Source organism: Nicotiana attenuata, chromosome 6 (assembly GCF_001879085.1).
Source record: "Nicotiana attenuata strain UT chromosome 6, NIATTr2, whole genome shotgun sequence".
NCBI classification, from domain to species: domain Eukaryota; kingdom Viridiplantae; phylum Streptophyta; class Magnoliopsida; order Solanales; family Solanaceae; genus Nicotiana; species Nicotiana attenuata.
This window is the reverse complement of record NC_031994.1, coordinates 58,297,435-58,309,095: the sequence shown is the minus strand read 5'-3', so window position 1 is coordinate 58,309,095 and position 11,661 is coordinate 58,297,435. Positions and strand designations below refer to the sequence as shown.

At 34.8% G+C, this 11,661-nt stretch overlaps 1 protein-coding gene across 2 annotated transcripts; it reads left to right on the top strand.

The window, feature by feature from the left end:
- Window positions 3,245–9,318, top strand: LOC109227051 (telomere repeat-binding protein 5-like). 2 transcript variants are annotated; one of them, XM_019392046.1, is made up of 10 exons: window positions 3,245–3,535; window positions 5,225–5,432; window positions 5,531–6,323; window positions 6,397–6,606; window positions 6,740–6,808; window positions 6,911–6,990; window positions 7,131–7,372; window positions 7,713–8,021; window positions 8,359–8,422; window positions 8,816–9,318. In XM_019392046.1, exons 2-10 carry the CDS (start codon window positions 5,352–5,354, stop codon window positions 8,984–8,986), a joined length of 2,019 nt encoding a protein of 672 aa, XP_019247591.1. In that variant the 5' UTR covers window positions 3,245–3,535; window positions 5,225–5,351; the 3' UTR covers window positions 8,987–9,318. The 2 variants fall into 2 exon arrangements, with proteins under 2 accessions (XP_019247591.1, XP_019247592.1); XM_019392047.1 differs by lacking the exon at window positions 3,245–3,535 and adding an exon at window positions 3,774–3,833.

Here is an 11,661-nt window from a genome sequence, read left to right as displayed (position 1 = left end):
CTTACTTTATGTACTTTCAAAGACAATCTCATTTATGAGCTTACCTCAATTGACTTATGATGTACTCTCACGTACGAAAATATGGGGTGTAACAATGTTAAAAACTCTCAGTCTAAATTTTAGCTCGATAACAAAAAATAAAAGGAAATCGAAGTTTAGGTTGGTTGCTTAAGCTGATTTTTTTATTTAGAAAAATATGCACACTCTCTCTTCTTTTTTATGTTGAAAATGGTTGTTGTCTCTCAATCTCTCTAGCCCCCAAATCTGATATAAAAAATCTTTTAATCTATGAGCCAAAAGTAAAAATGGACTGATCTAGAAAGCATATTTTAATCCACATAGGAAGGGAAACACCCAAAAATCCAACAGAAAGGAGAAAGATGCACTACTTAGCATATTTGAATCCCGTTTACGTGGTGAACGGGTGAGATTGACTATCTAAGTGATGATTGGACCTTAATATCTAACCATGTAAAAGATACATTATATTTAGAAGAAAATGTAATTTTCTATTGTAATTTATTCATAATATAGTAATACTGTATGTCTCCAAATAGTTACTTATTTTATTTCATGTGTTTGCGCTAAAATTAATCTGTAACCATGCAAAGTACTACGCTATATCCAGAGGAAAATGTAATTTACAGTTTCTAAGTTTAATCATAATTATATAGTAGTATTTCAATTTCAAACGTACGTGCATAAACTAAATTACGTTTAACACGTAATCAAATGGTTGCAACTTCACTCTAAATTAACCTTTTATTAATTTCTTCTTCTGTCGAAGGAAAAAAGAAATGAATGAACAAGAAAATGTTAAAATAAAAGCAAACCCCTAAATGTCGAAAAAAGAAAACCCACAACAAAGCCTTTAATAAATTAGTGGACTTATAAAATAGTAGTGAGAATAACAAGGTTTATTCACTCTTTTATCGAATAAAGGGCAAAGGCTTTTTGTTCCAATTTTATAGGGGAACTTGTCCCTAAACACACACCTTGCCCTTTCAATTTTCCCGGCCTTGGTTTTATCTACCCTTCTTTTACTACAAAACCTCCCAACAAGTCGAACTCAACTGTAAAACCCAATAAAAACTACCCCTTAATCCTCAGTCACCGGTAATTTTTCTCCTTTTTACTATCACCTTTGCTTCTTTTTTATTTTGGAAAAGAATTTAAAGTTAGTCCGTTTTTCTCTATCTTTTGTCTAAATCGGACATGTCTCAAGTGTCAACAACCGTCCACTACAAGACGACAAACAAACTGTGTAACAGTCACTTGATTGAAGTGTGTTTCTTAAGATTAATTTTCGTAATTACTAGGTCGAATTTTTAAAATAAACTAAACTATTACTCAAATGATATGAATCTTGATCCCATCAAGAATAAAGGGATATTCACGATTCAATTTGGACGTAAGTAACAGCTTGTTTGGAAGGTTGTTTCTCGTTGTATTGTACTGTATTATATTGTTATTCCAAAGCAGTGTTTGTTTTGATTGTTTCATTAAAATTGGTTGTATTGTATTGTTAAATCCATTGTTCCGGAACAATGAAAAGTCCCCTTTTTTGAAACAACTAATTTGGTGTGGTGGGATTGTTTCCTATTTTTCTTTCCAATTATGCCCTAACTTATTACTCCATAATTCTATTTTACCCTTTATCTTTTTTCTATTTTAACTCCAAATCTCCAACTTATAACCTACTTTGTTTTTTTCCAGACCAATGTTAAATGTGTTTTGTTGCCTCCTGTTTTATTTTTTCTCCTAATTTGCTTGTAACTCAATTCTAGTTAGTTGTGCTCCTTTGTTTTGCCTTTTTCTGTCTCGCTCCTTTGTTCTGCTTCTTTATTGTGTTTTGCCTTCTTTTGTTTTGTTTTTTAAAATTATTTTTATACATAATTTTGATAAATTTAATATATTAAATAATTGAGGGTATTTTAGTAAACTTATCAGTTACAGTACAGTACGATACAGTCAAACCAAACAACAAAATATTATTTAACAATAACAAACAATACAATCTAACCAAACATTGTATTCATAAAACGATGCGGTACAATTCGATACAATACAATACAATACATTATAAAACGATAGGGAACAATGATCCAAACAGAGTGTAAAATATATGAGACATGGAACTAGACACGGGTGGCTCTATGGTAAGGCCATTAAAATTTCTGTTTTAGGCTCCTAAGAGACAAAGGCCCCCAAAACATTTTTTATTAATTATAATTATTTAACAAAACATTAACATTTTATTTCATTACACTACATTGGTTCTAGTTATCAAATATTTTATTAGTAGATATAAACATTTGAATAATTTAACTCAAAATTTTAGAATATTAGACAATGTTATATTGTGGAACACTAAAAAGAAAACTTAAAACCTTGAAAAAAATTTGTTAAGACCATACAATTTTTTCTTGATATCTAAATTAATCGTATCTATTTGTCCAACCACATATTACTAATACGATTTTCTTACACCTTCTTAAGTTTTGACTTTAGGCCTCCAATTTCGAACTGCCGTGGAACTAGATCTATGACCACTTTGCTCGTAGGATATAACTACTTCAAGACGTACGTAACTTTGTTGTTTTAATTTGTTTTCGTCTATGAAACCAATAGGTATAAACAACACTTTAAAAGGATTTTTAAAAAATGAGTATTCGCTGCCAAGGCATAAACTAAAACGCATGACACACATCTTTTGCATAAATCTTATCAATATTAACATTATTGATTAATATGTACTCTTATATTTATTTTATTACTTGATCGTATATACTATAGGAGTAATAGATAACATGGCCTGATTACAGTAATTCGGGTAAGATTTCTGGATTTTTTTCTCTAGGTATTGACTTGACATAATAAGGAAAATACAATCTCAAATTTATCGCTAAGTTACGAAATAAATGAATATGCGGCTAATGAATGAACCTTTCTGATTTTGATACTTATAGAATTAGAATACTACTAATTTCATCTAATCTTTTCTTGGACTTTCTTCAAAGTTTGGAACGGTTAATCCAATTAGTCAGAGAATATTATTAAATTGCACATGCTTTAGTCATATTTCATCTGAGTAATTTATAACACTAAAAAGAAAAATTAAAACAACTTCCAAGTACGGAAGTTCAAAAAGAAAAAAAAATAGCCCCATAAAAGTAATGCGAGAATAAAATAAAATGATAGTTAAAACACAAAATTCAAAGAAAATACCATGGGTTCGTGACTCAACGTTTTTATCGATGAGCAGTTGATCCGAAAGTTGTTCCACGTGGCAGCATGTAAGGCCAACCTGGCAGGGAGGATATGGGCCCACCAGTTGTCGAGTAACCGGGTCTTAAGGTAGTTTCTGAGACAGAAACCTGGTACTGGCAGTGCATCTACGGGGCTTTTACCGTTAGCGCCAGTAACTTGTATAAAGAAGTGGGGGTTTAAGACATACATGCCGGTGGTTTATTTCTCAGGGTTTTTCTTTGGCCATGTACAACAAACAAAACATTGGATGGTTCATCATTACAGGGTATATTATTTTCGTGATCTCTTTTTTTATTTCTCCGTTGAATTTTCTGATCCTGAATTATCTTGTTGCTTTTAAATTCTACGGGAATTTGTCTTTTCATGGGCGATTCTTGGATTTGAATGGAAATTGTGGTGACTTTAGACGTAAATTTGATTGTTTTAAGGTGGGGTTGTTTTTTTTTTGTTTTTTTTTTTTTTTGGTTTGTTCCCAAATTCATAAAGTTATCATCTTTGGTTCAGAACTTGGTTTGGTTGGAGAGAAAATCTTGAAGAAACTGTCCGTTTTCAGAATGCACATGGTAAATTTTGACTGTTTGGTGTTTTTTTTCTTTTTTCTTTTGAGGTTTCTCCGTGACAAACAGAGCATTCTTGGAATTCTTAACTTTCAACGTTTTACCTTTCCTCTGTATTCAGAAAACTTTTTGGTGGACTTTTAGGTTCTATCCTCATCTCTTGGATCTAAGTAGGGGCTGCTATTTTTAGAATTTAACGTCCAAAAGCTTCTCTCTTATTTCCACTTGGGGTCCGTTCTTTGAAATTCAGGGTCCGTTGGATTGGATATATCTATATTTCCCTTTGTTTAGTTTGGTTGATCTGATGTTAGGGTACTTGTTTGGGGGGTGGTGGTGGCATTCATGATTACATTTCTGGTGTTATTCTGTATGGGTTTTGGGCGGGTTTTTTTTGTTTTTAGTATTCCTTTTTTTAACTTTGCAACAATTTGCTTTATCCTCGGGGGAAAATGCTCTCTCTGTCCTTTAAATATGTAAGAGGGTTCTGTGTATTGCACATTTTCTTTTATTGAATATATTCTAGTCAGATGCATAAGACCAGATTTTGTGACTAATACCACTGGTTTGATTCATGTATATCCTTTATTCCGACTGATCACAAAACATGTCATGTTGGAACTTCACATTTTTGTGTTTCTTCTATCAGCATTTAGGTTTATATGTTTCTTGCATTCTTGTTTTGCTGATCTGGTAATGGTTATATCACACTGCATATCTTAAACTTGCTTTTCCTTTTTCTCTATTTTGTTGGAGAGGAAAACCTTGAAAATCATTGAGTTCTAGCAATTCCAAGTAATTTCTATTTCACCGAATGTAGATTGGAAATAGCTTTTACTTTTGTCATTGATTGCGATAAGGATCCTATTTAATGTCCCTACTTATTTACCTGCTCATTGCATGTTGGATTAGGATTATGACATCATTCAATTTTCTCCCAATCAAGCATCGAATCGTGATTGAAAGGTGTAGTTTGAACTGCGTATTTAAGATGGGAAGCTTTCATTTACTCCGAAATCTAGCACAACTAGGGGGTGCCAACAGCTTTAGATATGATTTAAATATATCAGATCTTAATTGATCATCCCTAATATCTTGGTTGATAATCAGCATTTAAGTATCAATAAACGAAGATTATGATCATGAGGGGGTGAGTTTGGCATAAAGTTCTGCAATACAAGGTGCTAGTTTTGTAGGATTTGTTTCTCTACTGGCATCTGGTGCTTTATCAAACAGTGATGATTCTATTCTTTTACCTTTTTCCCTGAATTAAGAGGATTTCAACTCTAGGATCCTTTTGTTTCACTTTAAATTTTATTTTGAGCATCACTTAATTTATGATTTAACTAAATGTTATTTTTGCTTAAATGTCTCGAATTATAATGCTTGTGATTTTGCAGGGCTCTTCTTTGTTAGACTATGTGGTGCAGTTGACCACAGGAGTTGTGTAGCATGAAGTTTTTATACTGTAAAAATACTACTGTTTTTTTGTGTTCGCTGGATATTTCTTGGGATGGTTTCTGAGATATGGTGTTGCAGAAGAGGTTAGACTATGGATTCAATGGCTATCAGGTGCCTCCTATACCTCGAGCTACCAGATCGGCTAGGGTAATCGCACTTTTCAGATCCATTATTTTGCCTTATAAGTATATTCGTCTGCTATTGAGGCACTTATCCTGGTCTTATTTCCCTGTCAATTTCTGTAGAGAAGGGGCATTATTAGGAGGAAAGCTAATGGCGATGGAACATGTCCCTTTGACTTGTTAGCTACTGTAGCTGGCAAGTTATTGGGGGAGGGAGAGAGCTCGCCTGATTCTACGGGTTCTGCTAGAGGGAAGGAGCAAAATGCAATTGTGAAAGATGAGAAGATAAAAGAAAAATCTTATGCTGAAGGTTGTTATGAGCGGGGGTTCTTCATTTCTGAGCTTGTCTCACAAGCTCCAGTTGTAAATCGTTCTTTAAGTGAACTGCCACATGCTCAAAATGATACCATCTCTGGACCTGCATCTGTCACTATGAGTTCTGATTGCTCAGAGAAGTTCCCCTTTGCTAAACAATTTGTAAATGGTGAAAGCAGGGAGGAGGAACATGGAGTCTTTTCAAGTTGTACATTAGACACAGAAAGTGATAAACAGATTAAAATTGAGCTGTCAAATAATGCTAAAGTTTCTACAAGTAAGGGGGCTGCAATTTCCAGTTCAGAGTTCCCTGATGTTTGGGATAAGAAACCTTCAACACTACTTGTTACTTCAGATGATAGTGTAAAATTATCTTTGTCTCCGTATCCTGCTCCTTGTAGGTCCTTTCCGGTGATCCGGAATGATGTAAAGTTAGATAATAGAGATGATGACGAAAACTCTGGGTGCACTCAACCAAGCACCCCAAATAAGGCCTCTGGGTCAGCACCACGTGTACGAGATCGCCCAATTAAGAAGTTACTAGCTTCCAAATATTGGGAAGAAAATCTAAAATCTGACAATGAGGGGCATGCCAATACTGGTAAGTGTTTGTTGTTTTTGCAACCCTTCATATTCACTTGCTCTGGGGTTTGACACGAGGAGGATTTTTCCAGGTGGGAAAACAATGCATGCTTGCCACAATAGAAACAGTGCCTACAAGCACCAAAGGTCTCAGAGGGATTTTCCTTTCAAGAAAAGAAAGCTCTTCAAATGTGGCTCCTTCTCTAATTCTGATGGAGAGATGAGTACCGATGGAATTTGTAGTTCTCCAACAAGTGACTTACATGGAAATGCTTCCGGTTATAGTAAAGCATCTTCGGGAGGTTTGTTCGCTTCACAGTTTATGCCTTTCATGCACCAACATGGACATGACTCAGTTTTTACTTGCATGCATAAATGTGTGTATGTTTCGATCCTTATTGATAATTATTTACCTCTGCATATCAACTCTGACAGGCGGTACAGCAGCTGGGACGTCAGTCTTCAATGGAGGTCGTGCATCCTTCAAGCCTAGTGATTCCTGTGGTGAGAGAGCCTTCTTTTGGAGTTATCACGTGAATTCTCTTGTATTGCTTGCTCCGTCATTTGAAGAGGTTCTAATATGGGAATGTTTTTCCTTTCACGCAGTTAAGTTTAGAATCAAATCCTTCAGGGTTCCTGAGCTTTTTGTCGAGATTCCAGAAAATGCAACTGTTGGTTCTTTAAAGGCATGTGAAAGCGTTGCCTTCAAATACTAATTCACTTTCCTCAATAAGTTTCTTTCATCATTATTCTGCCTCATGCTACATTTTCTTTTTTTTGAATGTCAGTTTGGAAAAGCACTATTCATGCTCATAATATTTTGCAGGGGACCGTAATGGAAGCAGTGACTGCTATACTTGGTGGTGGACTACGTATTGGTGTGGTTTTTCAGGGTAAGAAGGTTAGAGATGATAACAAAACCTTATTGCAGACTGGAATTTCTCATGATTACAAGCTTGATGCTCTGGGCTTTTCACTGGAGCCCAATCCCATTCAAGCTTCTCCACCTCTTGGTCCAGATTGTCGTTCTTGTGTCCTTCCTTGTGATACACCTCAACCACTAACAAGGTATTCTATTTATCGATCTCTGATGGGTATTAGGACCGCAGCCATTGTTATTATAGAGCTCCTTCTGTTACTTCAGTTTAACAGCAAGTTATATGGCTAAATATATACCTGCGGTTATTTTGAAATTAGAAGTCCATAACTTCTTCCTACTCTTGGTGGGTTGTTTCTATATTTTCTAGTGTTTTCTGTCTTTGCTAGTACTCCTACATCTTTTGTGGAAATGTGCAGGAGCTTATTGTGTGTTCAATTTTTTGAACTTTATTTTGGAAACTACGTCTTCTTAAGAAACATGCTAGAATCAAAAGTAGTCTTAATGATTTTGCACTATATATATCACTAGGTGCCTATCTCCTGCTATTACTGGCATTCAGCAGGGGAGATCTGATGATCATACAGGAACAAGTTTGAGTAATTTTGTTGAAAGTGATCGTGATTCTGCTCCATCTCCTCATTATGCGGCATTGGAGAAAATTTCTGCAAATTCAAGAGCATTGGTTCCAGTAACTGCGGTAAATGCAGAAGCCTTGGCCGTAGTTCCATTACGGAAGCCCAAGCGATCTGAGGCCACACAGCGTCGAATCCGTAGACCTTTTTCTGTTGCAGAAGTTGAAGCACTTGTTCAAGCTGTTGAGAAGCTTGGAACAGGAAGGTATGTTTAGTATAACCATAATTAGTGCTGAAATGAGCTATGCTGTGTATGGGATTCTAGATTATTATTGACTTTTATTATAAATAAGAGTATTTCTTCACAAAAGAGCACCAAGTGAGTGCTATGTATCTGTACAACGAGTTACAGCTCTCGGGATCTCAAAAAAAAATCATAAATCTATCAAATTTCATTAACATCTTTCCCCAAACTCCCCCACCCCCACCCCACTCCCCCAACCAGGGCTTTTGTTAAGTGATAATGAAGTACAACGTGGGTCGGGCTGCAGACTTTTGATTTGTTTTTTAGTTTTTTCAGTTATTGTTTTGTTGTTTGGCAGATGGCGTGATGTGAAACTGCGAGCTTTTGATAATGCCAAACATAGAACTTATGTCGATTTGAAGGTATAACATTTGTCACTGTCTCTTGCTATTTAACATCGCACCATCCACAGCCAATTGTTGTCTTGCCTGCCGGGATCTCTCTTCCCATTTCGATTTTTATGCTTTACTTTCTTAATTAGCTAGTTTATTCTTAGCATGACTAATCTTAGAATCTGAGGAGTCTTATCCATTTGTTGCTTCTTCAAGCAGCTAAGAAATCATTTGGTTTTTAAAGTGGCGTACTTGCATGCATCTTGTATGTTATCTCCTTTACATCTCCAATACTTAAACAAAATCTTCTGTGAATGACCTGGAAAGGAGAAAAAAAATAGTCATGAGCCATCCTCTTGAATCTTGATACACATAGTAATCACATGACATTGAGTTTAATTGACGGCTGTTATCACTTATCAGGATAAATGGAAAACTCTGGTGCACACAGCAAGAATATCTCCTCAGCAAAGGAGAGGCGAGCCCGTGCCACAGGAGCTCTTGGACAGAGTCCTCACTGCCCATGCTTACTGGTCCCAACAGCAAGCCAAGCAACAGATGAAACAGCCATCGGACACTTACCTTCTGCTCTAGGATCACGTCGTGGAAATGGCTGCACGACGGGGGACTGAAAAAGAGGTTTCCTTATTTTTTGTCACTGTAAAATATCTTATGTTTAAAAAGTATTACCAGGGAAAGTTAATTAGTTAGTACTACATATAGTTCCTTGCATGGAGGGGTTGGAAGCTGGCTCTTTGTAAATGTTTGATAGAATAAAGTGCTTTGCTAACAGAAATTTTTTCCTGCCAAGATTTTGGCATTAAATGCTTCTTTCCTTGGAAAGAAATTCTATCTGGGGTAAGGGTATTGTACTTATGTACTTAACTCGTTCAATAGAAAAGGCAAAAGGGAAATGTTTTGTTCCCTATTTGATTGTAAAACTTAATTCAGCATAATATAATGATTCTTCACATTTTTGACATCTATTTCAATTTTAAGATTATAGATAGGTTCATCTTGTGTACTAGTACTACTTTTCTCTTCATTCTAGTAGATTGCACTTATGGTTACCACCACTAATACTTACGGATTTATAGCGCTATCATCCATGACAAGAATTTAAGTAGATGGCAAAAGGTTCAAAACTGAACCATCAAATTTTCACCAGTTACATATAGCTAGAATTTTGATAGATAGGAACAGTGTTAAAGATGTATTAGTTTTCGAACAAACATGTTAGGTACTATATTGTCTATAGAACATCATATTTCCATGTTAATTTCTGAGACATTACACACAAGTAATGAGATTGAAACAAGAAGTAGAATCTTCTAACACAAGCTGGGGTCTCAAAGTGTTGAAAGGTTTGATACCATGGATATGTATTCCATTGATACCCCCCCCCCCCCCCAACCCCAACCCCAACCAACAAGGACAGAAAGCAAATACTGGTACAACACATCTCATTGAAAGTCCTGCATGACACTAATATTATATGAGAAAATTCTGTCTTTGAGCTGACATTTATGAGCGTATATAGTCTTCCCTTCTTCATTTGCCTCAACCAGATAAAGTATAGTATATCAATCTCAGTGTAACCAGCATGTCCTCCAGTTTTTAAGTATCTTAAAGTGACTGAACAATATCTTACATGTGATGATTTTGAATTTAGGCATAAAGGAGTTAGTATTCGATTCTTAGTAATACCAGAATATTTGCACTTATAGGGAGTTCAAATTTACCAAATACCTCATATTATGCATGGTGTAGAAAGTAATATTACAAGCTAGTGGGAGATTATCGTAATGCGTTTGTAATATGCAAGTGCAATAGTTAAGTGTATAACTATTACAAGATGCCGTCATATTTCTAAAGGTACACCTGGCTATTAACAGAACGACATGATATGCATGCTTGCTTTTTGATAAAGAATATTGATGTCACTTCCAAATCCCATAAAAGCATGATCTTTACGCTACTAGAAAATTGTCAATTTTCATCCAAGTCATACAGATTGAAATCGGTCGGAAATATGTGTATTTGGTCGCAAAAGTCAACAAAAGTTGTTCCGACAACGGAAATAGTGATCCCACAGCAAAAAAATAAAAATTCCGACCGATTTCGGTCGGAAATTAGTCAATATTTTACCATCGACCGGTCATACTTGTATATAATGTACAAAAATAATTTTTATTAATATTTTTCCAAATTTTCGACCAATTTCGGTTAAAGTTTGAAATTTTTATTTCCGGCCCAAGACAAAAATTATATATATTTAATTAACCAACCGAAATAGCTTATAATTAAATATTTCGGACCGAGTTCGGTCGAAAAAACGATTTTATACATATTAAAAATAAATTTAATAATATTTGGGTGTGTCTGTGTGTAAATAATAAAGAGCTTTTAAATAAATAATATTTAATAATTATTTGATATATATATATATATATAGGATATAGTATTCATATAAAAGTAATTTTAACACACACACATATATATATATATATGTTATACTATACTATATGTACATCTTATATATACTATAATATAGCTATATTCGATATAAAATTAGCTATATTAAGATGTATATATAGTATAATGTAGTAAATATACTAAGTGTATCGTATATAAGCTATATAAGATGTAGTGCTAAGTGTATAGTATATAAGCTATATACTTTTTGTGTGTGTGTGTGTGTGTGTGTATATATATATATATATATATATATATATATATATATATATATATATATATATATATATATATATATATATATATATATATATATATAAATTAAGTATTAAATATTATTTATTTAAAATCTATTTATATGAATAATTAATATGAGTGAAATTAATATTTTAAAAATTGAAAACCGAGTGAAATCGGTCGGTAATAAGCCGGTCAAATGGTTAAACATTTTTTATTATTTCCGACCGGAATCGGTCAGAAATCGCTCGGAAATTTCGCAATTAGATCCAGCCCAGAAGGGAATTTCCCTCATTTTCATCTTCCAACTCTCTCTCTACTATCTCTCATCCATCTCCCTTCCCCACAGATTTTTGGCCTAATCCCACCCAAAATCAAGTCACCCACCCCCAAATAACGAAGCCCCACCTCTCCTCTCTCACGCCTATGCCGCCACCACCACTGTTCCGCTCCTCCACCACCATCACTGTTGCTTCGTCGCCTCCACCACCACAGCTACACCGCCGCCACGATCACCACCACTGCCATTGTTGTTCAAGGTTAGTAATGTACCTTAA

Bases quoted from the DNA above. Each gene is read 5' to 3' on its own strand.
- LOC109227051 (XM_019392046.1), top strand. From the start codon at position 5,352: ATGGTGTTGCAGAAGAGGTTAGACTATGGATTCAATGGCTATCAGGTG. The intron at 6,324-6,396 runs GTAAGTGTTTGT...GGATTTTTCCAG, and splicing joins TGAGGGGCATGCCAATACTG to GTGGGAAAACAATGCATGCT. The intron at 7,373-7,712 runs GTATTCTATTTA...ATATATCACTAG, and splicing joins ACACCTCAACCACTAACAAG to GTGCCTATCTCCTGCTATTA.